Here is a 24,100-nt window from a genome sequence, read left to right as displayed (position 1 = left end):
CAGTATGAAATAAAAGGGAGAAAATACTTAGGATTTGTGGAAATATGTCCGTTCTGGGAAAACTTGTAGAGTTCCCTTTGTTCAGTTCAGCAAAGTTTAAAATCCAAGCAATATGGAAAATGTCCTTTGTTCAGTTTCAGCAAAGATGGCCGATCAAGATGGCCGCTAGCCATGTGTCCTTTGTTTCAGATCAAAGTTCAGAGTTCAGCAAGATGGCCGCCAGCCATGTATCCTCTGGCTGGCAATGTGCTTTCATGAAGGAGGAATTTGGAGGACTGAAGCCCGCCTGCTGGCTCTGTGCTTTTGATGAAGCTGGTTTGGGGGTGTGGCAATGCCGGCCCCCTCTGAGTTACCAACAAATGACAGTTCATTCCCTCTGAGAGATTTTAGGGCTAAACTTATGAAATGCTGTAACTCCTGAACCATACATGTTATATTTAGGGGGGTAAGAGATTCATACTTCTTGGAAAATACAGATTAATATGCCATCAGACATGGCTAAGCCAGCGGGTCAGGCTCCTGAGAAGATTCATATCTCAATAACCGGACAGGCTATCACAATGAATGTCATATCAGCACGATGGCCAGGTTTTACCGAACAAGACGATATGAATTTTATAGCTGAGCGACATACGGTTTTCGTATACCGACAGGAAAACATACCACCCATGCTTTTCCTATGGCTGGCTAAGTGGCTCCGGCCAGTCTGTGAAAGAAGCAGGTTTTGAATAGCCCCCTGCTGGGATTAGCTTCCTGAGCACAAGGGTTTGTTCCTGCTCATTAGCATATCAAAAGAGCCATCCTGCAGTTAAGCAGAGGCTCCTACACAATCAATCCCGATTCTAGTGATCTGAAGCGCAATCGATGCAGAGAATCGAGTGCGATCGCTTTTTCTTCACGGGCGGTTCCAGGACGCGTCTGCGGCCCCGCAACCGTCCGTGACAGCCCCCCTCTTGTCTGTGGCTTAGCCACACACCCGCAAGATGTGTGGCGGCGCCGCTAACCTGGCTGACGGGTCTCGGGTTGCCGGTACGGCGGGAAAACCCGTTGGAGCCGGCGGCTCGGTTCCCCTGGACAGGTCGCGGTCCGCTACCCTCAGGCTTGACCCGACATGGACCGTTCCGGCCAGGACGTTTGCACCACTGCGTTCGGATGGAGCGTCTGCCAGGACTGCTGACAACGGGCAGTGGTTTGGGTAGGTCAGCAGCCAGCCCACGCAGGGGTTCCCTGCGAAGCAGCTGTGGACCTAAGGGAACCCCGCGGGAATCCCTGGACCTCCCCCGATCCTGACAGACGGCACATGCTTTGCAGTATTTGGCTACATCCCTGTTCATCCCGGGCCAATAAAACTGTTTCCGAATACAGGCCAGTGTCTTGCGGACACCGAAAAAAGTACTTTGGACCACTGAGCAACAGACCAGTGCTGCTTCTCTGTAGCCCAGGTCAGGCGCTTCTGCCGCTGTTTCTGGTTCAAAAGTGGCTTGACCTGGGGAATGCGGCACCTGTAGCCCATTTCCTGCACACGCCGGCTCTGGATGTTTCTACTCCAGACTCAGTCCACTGCTTCCGCAGGTCCCCCAAGGTCTGGAATCGGTCCTTCTCCACAATCTTCCTCAGGGTCCGGTCACCTCTTCTCGTTGTGCAGCGTTTTCTGCCACACTTTTTTATTCCCACAGACTTCCCACTGAGGTGCCTTGATACAGCACTCTGGGAACAGCCTATTCATTCAGAAATGTCTTTCTGTGTCTTACCCTCTTGCTTGAGGGTATCAATGATGGCCTTCTGGACAGCAGCCAGGTTGGCAGTCTTACCCATGATTGCGGTTTTGAGTAATGAACTTTTTTAAAAGCCTCAGGAATCTTTTGCAGGTGTTTAGAGTTAATTAGTTGGTTCAGATGATTAGGTTAATAGCTCGTTTAGAGAACCTTTTCATGATATGCTAATTTTTTGAGATAAGAATTTTAGGTTTTCATGAGCTGTATGCCAAAATCATCAATATTAAAACAATAAAAGGCTTGAACTACTTCAGTTGTGTGTAATGAATCTAAAATATATGAAAGTCTAATGTTTATCAGTACATTACAGAAAGTAATGAACTTTATCACAATATGCTCATTTTTTGAGAAGGACCTGTATATATATATATATATATATATATATATATATATATATATATATATATATATATATATATATATAAATATATATATATATATACATACAGACAGAGAGAGCGCGTGTGCATGCAATGCACCTTCCCCCCCCCAAAAAAAAAAGAATTACTTTAACGTCTCACTTACAATCTTTCGGCAAAGTTTCGTCTTTAAAGGACACCCGAGGCGAAAATAAACGATTGAAATAAGCAATTGTATCTATCTTCCATCTCCTAAAGATGACATTTTAAAGAGACTATCCTATAACTTCCTATACCTGTTCTAATGTGGCCTGATTTACTGCAGCCTTTTCTAGTTGCACAGTGGCTGTATTATCTCTGTTATATAGTCTAATCTTCTTTCCTTTGACGGCTTTGTCGGGCTCAGGCAGGAATGTGCTGCTCTGCTTGTGATAGGCAGAAGCTATACACACCCTCTTCACGTCCCCTGCAGGCTCTGTATGAGTCACAGACTGAGCTTCTCTCAGCCTATCACATGCTGGTTAGCAGCCATGTCTTTTGTTTGTAAACACTGCCTAAAACTGGCAATTACAAGCCAGGATTGCAGCAGGGAGTGGCAGAAACAGCACAGAGGGGTCCAGAAGAACATAATGAATACAATGGTATGCTTTTTATTGTAAGAATGAATTCTAAAGTAAAGATTCTCTAAGATATTCCACAGTTTTATTTTATGTTCCAATGTACTTTTTTTTTTTTTTTAAACATATTTTATTTGGATTTTTTAGGAGTTTACATGGCAAAACAAATAGCGGGTGTTAACATGTTTCCTGGAGCATAAGATATCTGAGGCACCAGATTGTAGCCCAACATGGGTGATATGACATACAGGATAATAAAAGGGTGCCTGATATTTGTCCATATGTCACATGAGGTTGTCCCAAACCAGGGCAACAAAACAGAAAAAAACATTTTAACTTCCTCTCCCTAACCCACCCCTGTTGGTCAATCCTTTCCTAGGTGCTTTGCTATTAGGACGAATTTTTGCTAGAGTCCCCTATTACAGCAGTGTTTATTTCCAGCATAAAGCGTGGTAAACGCCTTTAATTTGTAATTTCCAGTCTGCCCAAGGTGCCTTGTAGTTGGGCAGTACAGTACCAGCCGGTATACTTGAAGTGTTCCATGAGTTTATTTTTTTCCGCTGTTGTGAAGGTAGCCAGGATGAAAGGCTTCCAAGTTTTAAAGAGGTGCTTGGTCCGTTTCTCTTTATGGACTAGGGCGTCCAGCTTGTCAAGGTTGAACAAATGTGTTAGTTCTTCCTTGACATCCCAAATGGAGGGATGTGTTGCATGGATCCATTTGTTAAAGATTACTTTTCTGGATGCGATAATGACCAAGTGTGGAAAAGGGCCCACACCCTTGGCTGTGCTTTCCGCTCCGTCTCGTGTCTCAGGAGTCTCATGGAAATTAAATAACAATAGTGCTGGGTCTAGTTGCAATTTTTGTTTGCACAATTTATAGATGTAATCTAGAACCTTTAGCCAAAATAATCTAATATGAGGGCACGACCATACACAGTGTAGTATATCTGCGTTTGGGAATTGGCATTTGGGGCATTTTGGGGAGTAGTATGGGGGGGGGGGGGGTCTGGTATATTTAATGTTGAAAGCATATTTTGCTCTGTGAATGAACTTCAGGTGTGATTCTCTCCATTTTTCCCCTATCATCAATTTCCTGAAAGTTCCCAGTCCCGAGATTATTTTGGATGGTATGTTTGGGTCTGACAGGTCCTTGCTCCATGATTGGAAAGAAAGGCATGCCTTCGAGGGGTTATCTTGAATCTGTAGGGAGGATTGGAGTTGGGATAGGGACACCCTTGATAGGTGCGGGGCAATGAAGGTGTCAAATGCATTTATATGTACTAAGCTAGTTAGGTCTTTCAGCTTGCTGGTTATGTGGGCTCTCATCTGTCCAAAGTACAAAAAGTGGTGAGGGGGGAGGGAGAATTTTGCTCTGGTTTCAGAGAATGACAATATTCTATTTTCTCTTAGGTGTACGAGCTGGCCCAGTTTTACTAGGCCTTTCTTTTCCCAGTCCAAGAAACCCCTATGTGTCAGGCTGGGAGGGAAGCCAGGGTTGCCCCAAAAGGGCATGTATTTTGTGATCTGATAAGGTATTTTGAATCTTTTGCAGATTTCTTTCCATGTGATTATTGTGTCTCGCATCGTTTCGCTGTATCTGAGGCGTAGGGGCAAAGATGTGATTTTGCTGTGTAAAAGGCCCGGTAGGGACCATGGTTCAGCATATGCTGCCTCTAAAGTGTGATTTGAAAAGATGCTAGAGCCATTGATCCAGTCTCTAATATGTCTGGTCATACACGCCAGGTTGTAGCGTCTAATATCGGGTAAATTCAACCCACCTTTTTCTTTGGGCAGCTGAAGTTTAGTAAGGGCAATCCTGTGTTTTCCCTTCCCCCACAAGAAGTGCGTAAAGGCCCTGTTGAGTTCTTTGATATCTATGTGTTTCATGAGGATTGGCAGGGTTTGGAGTGGGTATAGAAGCCTGCCAAAGCTGACTGATTTGAGTAGTGCTGCTCTGCCCACTAGATTGATTGGCAGTGAAGCCCAGCTCGACAATTGGCGTTTTATTTTGGCTATCAAAGGGGTGTAATTAAGTGTGTATAGCTTGTCTGGGTGTCTACTAAAATTCAGTCCTAGATATTTTACTTGTGAGCATATTTTTATGGGGTAAGTGGATTGTAGGGGGATCAGAGCCTGCTTGGATAGAAACATGATTTCGCACTTTGCTACATTTGCTTTAAACCCACTCTCCTTTCCCACCTCTTCCAATAAGCTAAAAACTGTTTGTAATTGGTTTGCGGGATCAGATAGGAAGATCATAACATCATCCGCAAATAATGCTTGGGTCAATGTAGTGTCTCCTATGCGGATGCCTTCTATGTGTGTTTCCAGTATTCGGGTCAGTGGATCCAGTGCTAGATTGAAAAGGAGGGGGGACAGGGGGCAACCCTGCCTTGTTCCTTTTTCTAACTTAAACCTTGGGGAGAGAAATCCTGGTGTATAAATTTGGGCACAGGGGTCAGTCTGTGTAGCTTTGACTAGATTGCGGAAAGGGCCTGTGATATTTAGCTTGTCCAGTACTCTGTCTAGCCAATCCCATTGCACGTTGTCGAAAGCTTTTTCCGCGTCAATTAAAAGAACAGCGTAGTTTTTGCATGTGGCGGGGTATGCGTTTACATAATCTTGGGCTATTAATAGCTTGCGTATATTTGAGACCGCTGACCTCTGTCTGATGAAGCCTGCTTGGTGGGGGCTTACTAGTTGAGGCATCAACTCTGCCAGGCGATCTGCCATTATTTTAGATAAAAGCTTGAGATCCTGGTTTATGAGCGATATGGGCCTATATGAGCTGGGTAGCAGGGGGTCTTTACCTGATTTTAATAATATTTTAATGTATGCTATGTTTGCCGAGTTGGGGTATCTGCCTTCTTTTAGGATATGATTAAAGAGGGATGTGAGCACCGGGGCAAGGTCGGTTTTAAGTAGTTTATAGAATTCTGGGGTTAATCCGTCTGGTCCGGGGGCCTTGTTATTTGCTAAATGTTTAATAGTAGAAGTGACCTCGGCTTCAGTTATTTCTGCATTTAGGAAAGTAAGGTCGTCTTCGCTAAGCGTAGGCAATTTAATGTTTCTTAGTAGATCCTGGTCTCGCACGGGGCTCGTTTGAGTTTTTTGGTTATGGTACAGGGACTCATAGAAGACTTTGAATGTATTATTTATTTTGCGTGGGTCGTGGGTGATTTGGCCTGGGTTAATATATATGCTAGATATTACGGAGTTTGTGTGGGGGGGTCTCGCTAGTTTGGACAGTAGAGTGCCCATTTTGTTGCCAAATTTATGGTAGTACAGGTCTTTGTAGGTTTTAAGGTATTTATCTCTAGCTTTTAAGCATTGATCAGTCAGGCCCTTAGCTCGTAGCCAAGCTAGCTTATTTTCTAAGGATGGCCTATCTAGGAAATTTTTGTGCGCTGCGCGCAGGGTATCCACTGACTCCAAGTACTGTGCATTTGAGTGCTTCCTTTTCCCTGCTACATAGCTGATTATTCTTCCTCTAAGGACCGGTTTGGCCGCTTCCCAAAACAGAAAAACATTACCCCTATGCTCTTTGTTTGTTTCCTTATATTCCCACCACCATTGCTGAAGTAGAGCTGCGAACCCTTCATCCTGATATAAGTAATTTGGAAATCTCCAGAGAATATCAGAGCCTTTCGGCATTTTAGGGAGTACTGATAATTGTACAGGGGCGTGATCTGAGATTAAGAGGTCGAGAATTTCCGCGGATTCAATTTGTTGCATTAGGAGGGGCAAGGTGAAAAGATAGTCTAATCGGGACCAGGAGTTGTGGGGGTTTGAGTAGAAAGTGTATTGGGATTCATCAGGATGGAGGGTCCTCCAACTATCACATAGACCGGCTTCATTTGCATAATCTACCAACAATTTTGATTTGTTTCTAGTTGAGGGGCTGATTAAGGAAGACCCAGATCTGTCCTCCTTAGTATGCATTAGTGAATTAAAGTCCCCCCCTTGAATGAGCTTAGCTGTATTGGCTGATAGTGTAGTAGCAAGGAGGGATCTAAAAAAGCCCTTATCCTCATCTGTTGGAGCATACACACTCATAATCTCATATTCTTCGCAGTGAACCCGCAGTCGGATCTTTACCCATCTCCCTTTATCATCATTGCTATATTCTATCATTTCCCCCGGGAAGTTTTTATGAATTAGGATTAGCACCCCTGATTTCCTCTCTTGGGATGGAGAGCCATAGACCTGTCCAACCCATGACTTTTTCATATAGGTGAATTGTTCTTTGGTTAGGTGGGTTTCCTGTAATAAGGCTATGTCAGTGTGGATTTTTTTTAGGTGCCTCAGGATCACTGAGCGCTTACCTGGGGATCTAAGTCCCTTCACATTCCAACTGGTAATTTTAAAAGACATCTTAACCAGGGTCTAAGAGTCCGACTGCGAGATTCACATCCCATAAAACATCAAACATTAGGCAATAGAAAGGATTGACCAACTGTAACCCTCCCCCCTTCCCCCCTAAACAGTGAAATCGTGGCTGGAAATCAGATGCGTATATAATTATATGGCGTTGGAAGCATTCCAGCAAGCCACGGCCGGAGTCGTGGAACATGTCGTGCTGGAAATGTTCATGTAGCATCAGGTCTCCATGAATTTGAAAAGCTTTTAAAAGGAACCAAAAAAACAAAACCGAAAACCAAACCATGGTAAATGAGGCTTCACTTCTTCCCTGGAAGCAGTTAGTTCTATGGTAGCTCCAAGACCTAGCCTCCTTATATACAGCCTTTGTAAGTAAGTTCTAAACAGTGTTCCTGCGTGCTGTGTGAATTTCAAAGATAAGAGATGGTGAAAGTTTTCCAGCACCGTGGATTATTACTAGTGCAACAGTTCCCCCTAGTGGTTCTGAAAATGCTTCTAAAGAAATACACATTAAAGTCATTCTGGAAGATTCTGTGGTGGAGGGAAATTCTTGCTTTTTAGGAATTTTAAAGCCTCCTTTGCTGATGTGAAGGAGTGCAGTTCTTCATCTCCGTCTGTAATCTTTAGTATAGCAGGGTATTGCAAAGAGAATTTTATCTTCTTCTGGATGCATAAGGCACACGCAGGGTTGAAGGCTTGCCTTTGTCTAGAGACCTCTGCAGAGTAATCATTAAATAGTCTGATGGTGTTGCCCTGAAAATCGAGGGGGCCCACATTGCCCTGTATGCCCTCATTATAGCAGTTTTATCGGCAAAATCAAGGTAGCGGGTCATTACCATTCTAGGGGGTTTCTTGTCATCTGAGCTGCGAGGGGGCCCGACTCTGTGGGAGCGTTCCACTTTGTACCCTTTCTTTAGGCCTAACAGTTTGGGTAGTGTCGCAGCAGAAAAGTCATGGGGGGCTTGCATTTGCATAGATTCTGGGAGGCCTACTATTCTGATGTTGTTTCGCCTAGATCGGTTTTCTAAATCCTGCAGTTTAGAGTACATTTGCTTATTGTCATCTAGGAGGAACTGTACCTTGCTCTCTCTCTGCTGTTCTCTATCTTCCAGCTTTTGTATGCGGTCTTCTGCATGTGCAAATCTGGATTCGTGCTTTTGCAGCTGCCTGTGAATGTCTCTCATGGACCTGTCCAGGGCGGCCTGTATTGCAGCATGTAGCTCAGGCTTGAGCGTTGCTACTACCTCTGCGGCTATTCTTTTGTAGTCAACTGTGGACATCTGCTCACCTGCTCCCTGGGGATCGGCTACAGAGTCCCAGTCGTCACGCTGTTGACTGTTCTCCCACTCAGGGGATTGGCTGCCGGCATTGGAGTTCTGCGGGGAGACGTCAGGCGCCATCTTGCCTTCCTCTCCTTCCTCGCCCTCCTTGCTTCTCTTACGGCCCGACCGCATTACATAACGGTCCATGTTCGGTGCCGGGGGGAGCGCTGATCACGCTGGAAGATATCCGCAGCTTGCACGAGTGAGTGGGGGCACTTTAGAAGCTGTTGCGGCTGATAACGGTCAGCGCGGTCTGCGGAGCTCTTCTCCCCTCCTGCTTACATCCAGGCGCCGGAACCGGAAGTCCCAATGTACTTTTTACGTTTTAACTGTTTTATTGTTTTTTCTCAATGACACATTCATTGAAGTATGCCAGAGCTAAAATCTATGAACTATTGACCCTTTTATCTCTTTCCTGCTCTCAGAAGCCATTTTCTGCTAGGAAAGTGTTTTGTAGTTGGAATTTCTTATCAGTGAGGGTCACACTGTAGTCACTTCCTGTCCGAGTCAGGACTAAGTCAGCCACTTACATACCTGATATTTAAAGTGTACCAGAGATGACATGTGACATGATGAAATAGACGTGCATATACAGTGGCAAGCATACAGACACTTATACTGTGCTCCTTTTCTTTTTTCCTTGCCTGAAAGAGTTTATAATTAGCTATGGAACTGACAGTTTTTCTCCAGTCAGGACTCAGTCGGCTCACTGATAAATTAAAGCTATAAAACACTTTCCTAAGCGGATACCTGGGCTTTTTACTGTGAGAGAAAAATATAAAAAGGTCAGTAGTTCATGTATTTTCACTCTGGGACTCTTGAGACACTGCAATTGAGCAGAGACTATGAAACATTAAATCTGCTTTGTAAATGTTTATAGATAAAATAAAACCTTTAGATATCTAAAAGAGTCATTTTTAGGAGTAGAAGAACAGATCCAATGGTTTATCTCATTAGTTTATTTTCATATCTGGTTCACTTTAACTCTTTCAGGCAGAGTAAAAAAAAAAAGGAACACAGCATAGTTATTTGTGTGCTAGACACTGTACATACTCATGTCTATCTCATCATGTCACATGTCACCTCGGGTATCCTTTAAGCAAAGCTACACAACGGATTTTTCAATTTGATAAGTTCAGTACCAAAGGTAATACTTATAATTTACACTAACCAGCATGGTTGCTTTCAGAATTTGCCTTAGGCCTCTTTTTCACTATACACAGAAAAAATGAATGAGTTTCAACTTTCCTTTCAGTTAAAACATGTATAATGTAAACCATAAGGAAACATAGCCATTACCTTGCACACCAGTTGCCTACTAATATAGTATAAGGGACACTAATTCTATTTTAAGTCTCATGTACAAAGAGAATTTAAATACTTACTTCACTGATGATCTGCTGATGCGATTCTGTATCATCATCTTTCAAGATCTCCTAAACAGATAAATGATGTTCAATAACCATGTTTCAGTTTATTACATTAAATAACCACATGAGTAATTGTACCTGTAGTTCTGTTCCAGTGAGTGTCAGGACCAAACGTTCATCCAGGTGATAACCCATCACCAAGTTGTCCAGAACCTCCTCTGAGAACCAGAAGTAGAGCATCCTGTCTTCTGTCAGCAGAGAAGGAGTGAAGATGGAGTTGTTGAAGTGAACAGTGTGGTTCTTGTATTCCAGGAAACCCTAAAGAAAAACAGATTTCTTACACTGGATTTTATTTTTCTCTAATTACTGGATCAGTAAAGATTAAAAAAAAAAAAAAAAAAAAAGGACAAGGGTACATGTGAAGTATCACTAAGCAAAAAATGAACCAGATACCTAAGTAGAGGGAAGGCTCTGGGTCCAATAGAGCCTTCCTGCTCCACTCACATTTCTCCTGTTCCAGCGCTGGCTCCCCCGGTAGCAGAATTCAACCAAATTGGTCAATATACTGCTTTCTGCCGCGGAAGGAGGCTTTGGAAGTTTTTGGGAGCCTGAGTGCTCCCGTAGAAAGGCGGCTCCATAATGCGCCTGCGTGAGCGCCCTCTCTCACGTACTAAAGCATGCGCAGTACAGAGTTGCCTGTCTTCGGGAGCACTCTGCTCCCGAAGACTTCTGAAGCCTTCTCCGGTGGGGGATTCCAACGGAAGAGCCAGCACTGCAATGAGGGCAACGTAAGAGTAGCGGGAAGGCTATATATAGGACCCAAAACCTTTGCTCTCCTTAAGTAAGTATCTGGTTCATTTTTTTTTATTTATTTATGTATTTATTTTTGAAAATTCCCATTAGCTTTAAGTGTTTACCTCAAAAAGTGCTCCTAACGCTTTATTTCCGCTAGATTAAATATGCCTTGGAGTTCTTAAAAAATCAATAAAAGTTCAACTGTTAAAAAAAAAATATGCCTTGGAGAAGTTAGGAAATGCTTATTATTATTATTTATAAAAGCGGCAACATATTCCGTGGTGCTGTACAATGTAAGAAAACAGACAAGGGATACATAATGATACATCAAATATGAACACTGGTACAAAATACAGAACTGGTGATTACAATAGCAAATTTAACATGATGTATAAATGTATAATAGAGTGCAAGCAATTAAATTAATAACATTCCAAGAGCTTACAATCTAAAGGAATGGGGGTGGAAACAAGAGGTGGGGGAAGTATACAGTATATGTACAGGCAGTGCGTGATTAGGTTATTTAGTAAGGAGTAAATGTAGACGCGAGGTTGAAGGCTGCATGGCCTAAGCTAGAGAATATGCTTGTCAGAAAAGGTGGGTTTTGAGGGAGCGTTTAAAGATTTCAAAGGTAGGAGAGTGGCGGATGTGCTGTGGAAGGGCATTCCAGAAGAGGGGTGAAGGATAAATGCTTCTCATTTATCCTTGAAAGTAGCCATGATTTGCCAGTTTAGCTAGGAGCCCAGAAGCATTTAAACAGCTCTCACAACCATAGGGGATTGAGGAAGAGAGGGGGTTCATGTCACATTAAACATGTCAAGAGGTCCTCGTAGTAAAAGTAAATGGTAAGGTGTCCATACATTACTCATAGTGATTGAATCTGGCATAGATCAACGCCACAATGTGACCGCCTGATTGTCATTTTGATCAATTTCAGGCCAAAATCGATTGAAACAATCTACCCAGCAGGCTAAGAAGATCTCGCCTAAAAGGGCTAGATTGTGTGCGCAGCAGTAGCAGAGTTCGATTTCACAATGACCGATGGACTCCCAGCCGGTCTGCCCCCCATGTAACTGGTGTGCCCATTGGTGAGGGTTGCAGACTCACCTGTCCGCCTCCTCCTTTGTCCTGCGTCTTTCTCTATTGCCTAGGGGGCGCTTGTACCAAGCAACTCCACCACATGTACGTGACATGAGAACATGCAGAGATGTCACCGGGTACAATCGCCTCCAGCTGCAATGGAGAAAATATTGGGACAAGTGAGCATGCAACACTCTGCACAGCTCAGGGGGTACATATTGCATGGGGAAGACCTGGAGCACCCGGCAGGCAGAGGTGGCTCCACAGATTTCCAATAGATTTCCTGCTGGTTATTGATCCCTCTCTGACCAGACTTAATCAGAGAGGGATCTGATGGTCGAATCTGATGGCCATCTGGCAATGTATAGGCCACCTTTACACTGAACTGCTGCTGCATTACTCTGCAGTGTGTGGAGGGAGTGTCTTTCTGGGAATAAGGGGTTTTACTGGCCAGACTAGCTATGGGGTGGTAGGCGTTGGGTGCTCTACACCTGCTGTGGAAAGGTGGGGGGTGCTGTTTTGGCCACACTTCATATGCTGATGGGGAGGATTGTGTATGTATGTTGTATGTGTGGTGGGCAGATAATTTCCATGACCACGGAATAGCAGTGATTCACAAGCACTTTTTTACTATTCAAATTCCAAATCCGTGATCGCTTCTCATCCTTCTGATCCCCATTGGTCTGTTAAGGAACCAATGGGGAGCCTGGGCACAAAAATTTAAAGATGCTTTTCTCTTAGCTATACTTAGTATAGCTGAAAGACCATCCTATGCTGAGCGTCCGCCGGCTCCCGCTGTCCTCCCCACACCCGTCACCCTCACCCATGCTGGCACCCAGTACACCCATAGGTGCACTGGGTGCCAGCATGGGTGAGGGTGACAGGTGGGGGGGGGGCAGGGAGGACAGCTGGAGCTGGCGGCAATGCATCCGCACAGGTGGATGCTCTCTAAGCTATACTTAGTATAGCGGAGAGCAGCGGCGGAGATCTTCAATCAAGTTGATACAGACGATCGCAAGATGGAAGATATTGGCGTGGGAACTTTTCCAAGGATATTGGAGTGGGAACATTTTTTTTAAAGGTACAGGTAAGTATTTCTGGTTAATTAAGACTAATAAAGGACTTTTTTCGTGGTTGTGTTTTTATTTCATTTAACCCTTTGTGGAAATGGGTAAGGGGTACTTTGTACCCCTATACTCATTTCTCCGGGGAGGGGGTGGGCATCTGGGGTCCCCTTCTTAAAGGGGACTCCCAGATGCCACCATGAACCCTTCTAGGATATTCACTATTTGCAGAAAAGTCCATGCACAGGATAAACTCCAGCTCAGGAGTGCAACTCATCCATCCATAGATCAACACTTGAGAATAGAGAAACAGCAATGGTGCACATCCGGATAAAACGTCATTTTATTGCTTCAATTTAAAATCAATAAACAAAGGTTACAGACCAGCATCTTGGAGAGAGAGGTACAGGCAGTAAAGGGTCTACAGCCGTTTCGCGCCTTAACACATGTGGCACATCATCAGGACCAATCGCTTCCCTCCCCTATCACTACTTAAATAGTGTATGTCTTACCCTGCTGGCAAATCAATCACCCTCCATCATGGAGTCGGACGGCCTCTGCTTGGAACGCACGCTAGGACGTCGTAGCGTCCACTTCCGGGTTCACGATTGCAAAAAAAAGTCACATCCGGCGCATGCGACCGGAAATACGCATCTACAAGGCAAAAACCATGAACTGAAGCCCTACGTCGAAAAAAACGTCAACGCATGCGGCCCAATGTCCGCATCAGCATCACTTGATGCGACCAAAATAGTTCCATAGTAAATAGGCTAGAATGCCCGCTGGCTCCATCTTGTGGCCAAAAAAGATAACACACTCTAATGTAATTAAATACCCACAGAAAGACTGCTACTGCCACCAGAGTATATAAAAGAACCTCCTATAGGTCTAAAAACACCCTATACAGCACATATTATCAAATAAAGACTGAGAGATTATTTCTCTCATTAAGTCCCAGCGGGCCTACAGCATCAAAATATGAGATCCAATAACTTTCCCTTTGGAGCAATTTCCTATGCCAGTCACCCCCTCTTTTATCCCTCTTCACCTGTTCTAAACCCAGAAACCTCAGCTTGGTAACATCGCCGGCATGCATCTGCCGCATATGCTCAATAACACGGGGGTAGCCCTTAATTAAACAAGTTAAACTATTGCAGGATAGGAGTAGTGTCCCACCATGTGTTTTATAGAAGGGCCCCAAATTTGAAGGATAAATTAACTCATAGTGAAGAGGGGGTGACTGGCATAGGAAATTGCTCCAAAGGGAAAGTTATTGGATCTCATATTTTGATGCTGTAGGCCCGCTGGGACTTAATGAGAGAAATAATCTCTCAGTCTTTATTTGATAATATGTGCTGTATAGGGTGTCCCTGTTTTTACAATCCTATCTTTATTGATAATGTGTATGCATTTGAAAAGATTTTTAATGAATTTTCATGATGATTTTTCCTTCTAGGTCTGGATCACACTGGGTCCACCGCATATTGAGGGGTGGTGAGTTGAATTAATAGTGATAATGATTATATGGTTGTTAAATATGATTACTTGTTTTTCTCTATTGAGTAAGAAAAATAATTTTCTATTTCCTCCCCCCCTTCACTCCTTTTTGTATATTTTTGTATATAAGTGGACCAGGTGTGATTTTAGACCTATAGGAGGTTCTTTTATATACTCTGGTGGCAGTAGCAGTCTTTCTGTGGGTATTTAATTACATCAGATTGTGGTATCTTTTTTGGCCACAAGATGGAGCCAGAGGGCATTCTAGCCTATTTACTATGGAACTATTTTGGTCGCATCAAGTGATGCTGATGCAGACATTGGCGTCAATTCACCAGAGAGGATTTACTAAGAGAAAAGAGGTAGGTAGTTTATCTCATGAGGTATTTTAACACTCTGGAGTCAATTCACCAGTGTGAGAGGACAGAGAGAAAAATGTATATGATATGATATGCATGAGGAAAGTGTGAGAAAGCAGAGAGTTAGGTAATCGGTATTAATGATTTACATGGGATACTTTTCCTCTCTGTAAGCTTGAAAGTGAAGCATTGTGGGTAGGAGGCGGAGTTTTACCACTACGTGACCAGAGTCTTTCCGCCTTTTACTGCCGTATCATATCATAAATCATATCACGAGTGAGTCTGAACTTCTTCACCACCTCTGTCTCAGTAAAATTATCAAGAACTGTTCTCTCACGAAAAATACGAGGGGCGATTAAACAGACCCTCCTTCTGCGCCTTCATCTCCTCATAATAGAAGCAAGCTCTAAGGCCTAGTGCACACCAGAGCGGTTCGGCTGCGTTTTGCGATCCGCTTGCGGCTGCGGATACGCTAGGGTAATGTATTTCAATGGGCTGGTGCACACCAGAGCGGGAGGCGTTTTGCAGAAACGCATACTCCCGGGATGCTGCAGATTTTGGATTGCGGAGGCGTTTCTGCCTCAATGTTAAGTATAGGAAAAACGCAAACCGCTCTGAAAAGCGGCACTTCAGAGCGGTTTGCCAGGCGGTTTTTGTTACAGTAGCTGTTCAGTAACAGCTTTACTGTAACAATACATGAAATCTACTACACCAAAAACGCTTCACAAAACCACAAAATGCTAGCTGAAACGCTACAGAAAAATAAGAAAAAGCGTTTCAAAATCTGCTAGCATTTTGCAGGTCTGCTAGCGGTTTTTGGTGTGCACCAGGCCTAACAGAGTAAGCTCAAAAGGCTCCATCTTCCACAGCAGCAGCTGCTGTGTGAAAACCACGATATCTCCAGGTTCATTCAGGGGATAAAGAGATGAAAAAATAACGAATGGCCACACCCCCTTTCTTCCCTGGTGAATTGTGATTTGGAGAAAAACTAACTACTAACTATCACTTATTTATCTCATACTTATCTCACATTTATCTCTTGCATTTCTCTCTGTCGATATTTTCCCCTATACTTCTGGAGAATTGCTATTTGGCGATATCACAGGAGGTAAATTACCTCCCAAGAGATAAATAGGTTGGTAACCTCTGGTGAATTGACGCCATTGTGCCGCATGCGTTGACGTTTTTTTCGACGTAGGGCGTCAGTTCATGGTTTTTGCCTTGTAGATGCGTATTTCCGGTCGCATGCGCCGGATGTGACGTTTTTTTGCAATCGTGAACCCGGAAGTGGACGCTACGACGTCCTAGCGTGCGTTCCAAGCAGAGGCCGGCCGACTCCATGATGGAGGGTGATTGATTTGCCACCAGGGTAAGACATACACTATTTAAGTAGTGATAGGGGAGGGAAGCGATTGGTCCTGATGATGTGCCACATGTGTTAAGGCGCGAAACGGCTGTAGACCCTTTACTGCCTGTACCTCTCTCCAAGATGCTGGTCTGTAACCTTTGTTTATTGATTTTAAATTGAAGCAATAAAATGACGTTTTAGCCGGATGTGTACCATTGCTGTTTCTCTATTCTCAAATGAACCCTTCTAGGAAGTCGTTGCCCCCACCTCCTCCTGGGGCACGGACGTGGAGGAAGAGAGCGGAAGACTTGGCCGCCCCTCTCCCCCGGAGCCCCCCCATACCATGGACCATGCGGGCTGGCATAGCTCAGGGTGTGAAGCCCCAGTCGGCCGGGGGTCCGCATTCTGGCTATCCCAGGCTGCATGGGTGATGAGGGGTTAAATATGCTGGGTAGGGGGGACCCCGCGTCATTTAAAAAAAAATCCCCCTACCTGAACAAAAAAATTTCTTTTTTTTTAATATGGTTTCCCACTATCTTTTTAACATATCCTGCAAATGTTGTGTTGCTAGGATGTAAGGGGCCTTTGCCATTAACTACTAAAGTCGGCGGAAATGGTTTCCCCAAGAACTGTCATTACCGCATTTAAAGAGACACTGAAGCGAAAAAAAATATGATGATATTATGATTTGTATGTGTAGCACAGCTAAGAAATAAAACATTAAGATCAGATACATCAGTGTAATTGTTTCCAGTACAGGAAGAGTTGAGAAACTCCAGTTGTTATCTCTATGCAAACAAGCCATTAAGCTCTCCGACTAAGTTAGTCGTGGAGAGGGCTGTTATCTGACTTTTATTATCGCAACTGTTCCTGGACTATTTACTTTTCCTCTGCTAGAGGAGAGGTCATTACTTCACAGACTGCTCTGAAAGACTCATTTTGAATGCTGAGTGTTGTGTAATGTGCACATATTATAGAATGATGCAATGTTAGAAAAAACACTATATACCTGAAAATAAAAGTATGAGAATATTTTCTTTGCTGCTAATCTTCTAGTAATTATTCATAGTACACAACCAATTCACTATATCATATTTTTTTTTCGCTTCAGTGTCTCTTTAAATGTATACTTCTTTCCTTTGAAATTTTTAAAATCGATTTTCTCAAAAAGCATAAGGCCTTTTTGAAAATCATTCTTGTTCCCACTGTTCTTCTTAACATCTCTGCCAAATTTGCCGTTTCTACAATGTAAAGGGACTTTGCTATTAATCGCTGAAGGCACAGATGGTACTTGATGTGTTCACTATTAACTTTTCTTTGTTTCTCTACCCTCTGACTTTGTCTCAGTGTCCAGGGACTATGCAAAGTGTACATTACATGGAAAAGGAAACTGCCCAATCAACTTATATACATAGGATAGGAGCAGGTGGCATTCAAGAGTGACTAGATCTAAAGGCCCCATAAACATTTTGCTGTGGGGCCCCATAGTCTAGCTATGCCACTGTTAGCCAGATGTGCCCTCAGTATTAGGTAGATCCCTTCCTCAGTATAGATAGCCAGATGTGCCCCCAGTAAGAAGTAAAGGTAAACAAACCAAACAATAGACAATTATATGTGTAGTAGTAATGGTATATAGAAATGTCCCTGGATTCTCACATTATTATTTTCAACCTAAGGGAGTTACATTTTAACAGTGAAGTCTGTAAAGCAGCCATGTCAGTTTGATATAAAATCTGATTCATTCAGCTCTCAGCAAAACAAAATAAATTGCTTTGCTTTTCGTGGGCTTCTGTTACCAGGATTCTTTGCACAGCCAAATAAGTGTTCTTATAAGTGTAGAGATGTCCTATACATTCACACAATTCAGCTGCCTCAGTTGCACACATAAATCACGAATATATTAAGCCTTACAATACATAAAATACAAATGAACACATGTGAGCTCTAATTAAGGCTAATACTGTTTATACCCATGTTTCTCAGCATGTCACTTCAGGTACACTTTAAATAGACCCCCCATCTCCCCTGTATAGATAGCCAGATGTGCCCCTAGTATTAGCTAGCCCCCCTCCCCATAAACCAGCAGATGGCAGCACTGACCTTATGATGTGACTCCATGTAGGTGTCTTTCATCACTGGAGGGGATGTGATATTAATATTCATCCTGATGTCTCCAACACTCAGGAAGTCTTCTGCAAGGAGATATCAGGAAGATTAACGTCTCCTAATACATCCATCCTAAGTGACACCACTTAATTATGTGTTATTATCCTCCTCTGAGACTCCAGACACATAATAAGTAAACATTCATGTATGAATTTACCCGCTCTGTCCTGGATGAAGTCGGCTAGCAAATTGGACACATAATTGATTTCTTTACATATCTGAAAGAAAATGGAGACAAGTGAAATGTTAACAGCATATGAATGAGTTTGTGTGTAACAGGCCACGTTATCATAATGTCAAAAACATGAACACATTTTGAATACTATGAATAGCTTGTGTAGGTAAGCACTGATACAACATGGAAGTGGTACAGTTGGCCAATCAAAATGTGTGTATGAACCCTTATAGTGTAACACATGCCAGATAGAAGAATGTCTCCTGAATGAAGAATTCGTAGGAAAGCAGATATTTGATTTACCGGGTTATTAACCACTTCACCACTGAGGGGGTTTTCCCCTTATGGACCAGAGCAATTTTAACTTTTCAGCGCTCCTTTTCTCCTCCTCCTTTCTCGCTCCTTTCATTCATTTGCCAATAATTTTATCACTACTTATAACAACGAAATAATCTATATCTTGTTTTTTTTCACCACCAATTAGGCTTTCTTTGGGTGGTATGTTTTGCTAACAATTATTTTATTCTAAATGCATTTTAACGTGAATAATAAGGAAAACAAAATCTCAGTGTTCGGCCCTTAAAGTTTTAAATAAAACATGTTACTGTGGATAAAACCCACACATTTTATTTCCTCATTTGCCCCGGTTATTGCAAGTTTTGAAATATGTTCCTATGGTAGTAAAATCAGGGCCGGGCCGAAGCAGAGGCAGGAGAGGCTCCAGCCTCAGGGCGCAGTGTAGAAGAGGGCGCACAACTCACTCAGCTATCATTCCCCTATTGTGTTTGTAGCAGAGAGAAATAAGAAAAAGGGGATACATGGCAGTGACTGCAAGCCAGATAACTAGAGATTAGGGTGTTGAGGGTGTTGGGGGCCCTGGGATGCCTCTTATTCTAATAGTAATCAGTGTGTGATGAATGGGGGGGGGGAGGGGCACTTTGGTGTCTCAGCCTTGGGTGCTGGAGGACCTTGTCCCGGCTCTGAGTAAAATGAATGGTGACAATATTTTATGTGGAAATAAATTTGTAAATTTTAAGTTTTGCGTGCGTCACTACATGCCCATATTTGCAAAAGCAGTAATATACCCTCATGACATACATATAAAAAAAAGTTGAGCCCATAAGGTAACCATTTATGTATTTAAAAAAAATAATTATATATATATATATACACACACATACATATATATATATATATATATATATATATATATATATATATATATATATATATATATATATATATATATATATATATATATATATATATACATATACATATACATATACATATACATATACACACACACACACACACACACACACACACACACACACACACACACACACACATATATATATATATATACAGTATATATATATATATATATATATATATATATATATATATATATATATATATATATATATATATATACACATATACATACATACATAAACTTTTGGGGGCAACTATGGGAGAGTTGGGGGAACTAAGGGGTTAATTTAAATGGGGAATTAATGTATTTTTATTTAATACTAGTAAAAATGCCCCCCCCCCCCCCAACTCACACGCGCTCAAGATCACCACACACACACACACTTCTATGAATAAACAAAAGTTTAAAGGAAACTAGAGATGTGCAATTCCCAATAAAATATACACACATGGGGCTTCCTCCAGCCCCCTTCGGCATGATCACTCCCATGGCGTCCTCTTCTTCCTCTCCGTCTGCACGCAATTGGCCCCAGAAAGTCCTTCTGTGCATGCGCAGCCTGGCAGTGCATGCTCTTGCCACCTGGAGCGTTCCGCACCTCCACAGTACTACTGCGCAGATGTAAAACACTCTTGGCGACAGGAGTGATATACTGGAGCGCTTCTGGCCGGACTGTGCCGACTGGCCACAACTAGAGGATTTTTAGGGAACAGTTGAGGGCAAACGGAGAGGAAAAAGAGGACACAGTGAGAGTGATCAGTCCGGAGGAGGCTGCAGGAAGCCCCAGGTATGCATATTTTATTGGGACTCACCTGTCTCTGGTACACTTTAAGCATACAAGAGAGTAATACTGTTGGTACAACTATACACAGGGTGCAATGGGACACATACAAGCTAATAATAGCAAACATATGCAAAGGTTAGGTGTTTCAATTATCTGTAGCGGACAGAACCCTATACATGCACACCAACTGAAATGTCTTTAGGTGGTATAACAACTGTTTCAATAAAGAAAAGAAAGAAAATGATCATAGAAAAAAAAATAGAGAAAGGAAACAGACAATAGATGCCACAAGGCTCAATCCCATCCCCTCTGCTATTGCGATCTACATGCTACTACTTGGTACATTTATCCAAAACATGGCCTGACATTCTACTGCTACACCAATGACATGCAGCTATACTAGTCCTTCAAACCTGGTGGAACAGACCCTTCTCCAAAAATGAATTCTTGTTTAGCTGAGCTACAGGGGTGGATGAATGACAAGTGGTTGAAACTGAATGCTGACAAAACTGAGGTCCTTGTTGTCCAAGGCCAGCACTTGGCATCAAAACAGCTTTATTCTAAGTTAACACCAATCAGGATTGGGAATTCAGACAAACAACTCCTACCTTGTGCGCAGCCTTAGTGTGCTGATCGATGGGGAATTGAGCTTCAAAAACCAAATCTCGGCTTAACTAAAATATTCTTACTTCCATGCGAGGAACATTGCAAGGATTAAACATCTCATTCCCTCAAAGGATTTTCCAACCCTAGTTCATGCCTTCATCACATCACACCTGGACTACGGCAATGCCCCCTATGCAGGTTTCCCAAACAAGGACCTGTACCACCTGCAACTAGTACAGAATACTGCTGCCAGATTGCTAACAAACTAGCCTAGCCACTGTCACATTATACCGATTCTTCGCTCACTGCATTGGCTACCTATAAAATTGGCTACCTATATAAAATACGTTTCATTCAAATCCCTACATAATTTGGGGCCTGGATACATGAAGAACTTCCCAAAAAAGCACCACACCTCTCACAACTTCAGATCGTCAGGATCCATAAACTTGGTCACTCCCAGAGTGCCCCTCAAAACCTTTGGAGCCAGAGCTTTAGGTCATACTGCCCCTACCCTTTGGAATTCCCTCCCACACCCAGTAAAGACAACTCCATCCCTGTAGTTATTCAAATCCAGACTAATAAGCCATCTGTTAAAGGATACCACAACTGAACGTGTGTGGTTAAAATGAGTGCAGCACTGTATAGGGTGTAATACGCACATACCTACTGTTCCTCCCGCCCCCCTCCATCTGCCGCCGTTCACACTCTATACACTCCCAGAGGGGACAGCAGCTTCTGAGCCTCTCGCGCTGTGCGACGGCCAGAAGTGAAGGGGGAAGGACATACTGCGCACACAGGGCGCAGTATGTCCGGGGCAGAGGTCAAGCAAGTCGCCGCACAACGGAGTGTATAGAGTGTGAACGGCGGCGGACGGAGGGGGGCGGGAGGAACAGTAGGTATGTGCGTATTACACCCTATACAGTGCTGCACTCATTTTAACCACACACGTTCAGTTGTGGTATCCTTTAAAGGGAACCAGAGACGAAGTACCCTTGTGTATTTTACCATATATATCAGTAAGAACATTAGAGAAAACACTTACCATGCTCTCTGTTTCATCCTCACTGCTAAAAGTGTCTGTTATCAGCTGTGATAAGAATCCCGGACTGAGCATTCAGTCTGGCTTTGCAGGGAATAATTATAGCTGAGTCATTATAGCAGAGCCACAAGGGGGCAGGCTTGGGCTTGAAAAGACACCAGAGAAGACAGACTCAGCTATAATCTTTCCATAGCAAAGCTAGACTGAGTGCTCAGTCGGGGATTCTTATCAGAGGTGATAACAGTCAGATTAAACAGAGAACAATGAAACAAAGAGCACATTAGGTGTTTACTGTCATGTTCCCACTGATTTATAAGGTAAAATACAAGAGGGTGCTTCATCTCTGGTTCTCTTTAAGCCTGCCATTTGCAGACTTATAGAATTCTTCCTCTGTACCACAATTTACCAGTCAACCAATTATTGGTCTGAGCCATACTTATGCGCTTTGAGTCCTACGGGAGAAAATCGATTTACAAATGTTATTTGTTGTTGTTATTATTATAACCCTCCCACTGACACTTTTTGCTTAGAAAAACACTACTTTGTATAGCTTACTTTTTGTATGAGAAGGTTTTAAAATCTTCCATTATCAACCAACGGCTACCACTGAGCCCACTGAGTAATGTATGTATTGTAAGTTATATTCCCATTTGCACTAATTCACCCAGTGGTAAGTGACATTTTTTAAACCAAGAGTCTATCTTCTACTTGGGGTTGATTCACTAAACATCTAATATTTTAACCATAGCTATAAGAAAAAGGGTAATTCATGAGATAAACAGATGATTGATAAATAATGAATTAAGATAAATAAGGAGACAAAACCATGAGTGATGGCATATTTCCACTGGGTGCCGCATCCATTTCCAGATCGGACTGCAAAGCTGACCGTAGCCCAATTGCTATAGCCGTGCCATGTACAGCTATAGGGATTCAGATGCATGTTATAGAAAACTGCAGCGTGCCGGCCAGAATCGCACCGACATTCGATAGGAACGGCAATCCTAATGTCTGAATAGGCAGTGTTTCCCCACCCGGCTCGCATGCGGCAGGTAATGGAAACAGCCCCCTTAAAGGGAACCTGAACTGAGTAAAATTATTTAAAATAAACACATGCTATACCTGCAAATGAATATAACATACTTACCACACTGTCAGTTCCTGTCAGATGCTCACCATTTTCTTCTAACAATCATCCCTTCCAGTTCTGATTTTGTCAGAACTGAAATATATCAGTTGCTCTGTTTTATATCATTTACTGTCAGTTATAGCTGAAAGGTCAACTGATGAGCAAGGTAATGTCCATGTTTCCCTATGGCTCAAGTTGGCGATATTACATTTTAACAGTGTGCTGACCTGGAAGCTGTTCTGGAGTAATGGCCATTTTTACAATGGAGGATGGAGAATTCCATTGATCACAGCGGACAAACAGGACACAGGAGAAGAGAGATTGATGAGTAGACTACACAGGAGGCAAGTATGACGGGTGTAGGTTTATTTTGACTTTCAATTTTCACTTCAGGTTCTCTTTAAGCAGATAAGGTGCGATAACTCATAAGAAAAGTTTTCGGAATCAGCCCCCTAAGTATTAATTCAAAATGTATCTCCTCTTATCTTTTTTTATCTCATAAATTGTTCTCTCCTTTATCTCATGGTCCATCTCTTCTTACAGTTCAGATGAAAATCAGAAAGGTTAGATGATTGCAATGTACTTTGTGAATAACCACCAATACATGGTTACATATTAAAGAAATATTCTGAGGACACAAATCAATACAAATCTGACAACACTTTTGGTAGAAAATTGGAGTACCCCGAGGAGAGATTATGGAGGGAGAAAGGAGCAGGTACTCCAGTTTTGACTAGTAATGGCTGGGCTGTAGGTGTACAACAGATGCCAGCATGCTCTGGGGGTACAATACATAGGCGGACTGGCCCGGGGGGGGATGGGGGGCGGTTTCCCCCCGGGCCACCACTTCCCCAAACAATCAGGGCCGGCCAGAGCAGGCTGATGCCAGTAATAATAGGTGCACCAAACACAACTAGAAAGAGAAAACCTCGGCACTACTATACATCCTTTATGTTTATTGTCTGTTGTTCAGTGCAAATACATCACTACACTCATTTGCCAATACACTGATGTAT

At 42.9% G+C, this 24,100-nt stretch overlaps 1 protein-coding gene across 1 annotated transcript in view; it reads right to left on the bottom strand.

Moving 5' to 3' along the window:
- The window catches only part of CETP (cholesteryl ester transfer protein), an 84,465-nt gene that overhangs the window by 23,227 nt on the left and 37,138 nt on the right, over positions 1-24,100 (bottom strand). The window contains exons 7-10 of the mRNA XM_068261612.1: positions 18,290-18,350; positions 18,067-18,158; positions 9,962-10,141; positions 9,839-9,889 (exon numbers count right to left, since the gene is read on the bottom strand). Coding sequence (XP_068117713.1) covers positions 9,839-9,889; positions 9,962-10,141; positions 18,067-18,158; positions 18,290-18,350 — 384 coding nt within the window. The remainder of the gene's footprint in view (positions 1-9,838; positions 9,890-9,961; positions 10,142-18,066; positions 18,159-18,289; positions 18,351-24,100) is intronic.

The sequence above is a fragment of the Hyperolius riggenbachi genome, chromosome 11 (genome assembly GCF_040937935.1).
Source record: "Hyperolius riggenbachi isolate aHypRig1 chromosome 11, aHypRig1.pri, whole genome shotgun sequence".
Taxonomy (NCBI): Eukaryota; Metazoa; Chordata; class Amphibia; order Anura; family Hyperoliidae; genus Hyperolius; species Hyperolius riggenbachi.
The sequence above is the reverse complement of the archived record's forward strand: the minus strand, read 5'-3'. Positions and strand labels throughout refer to the sequence as shown.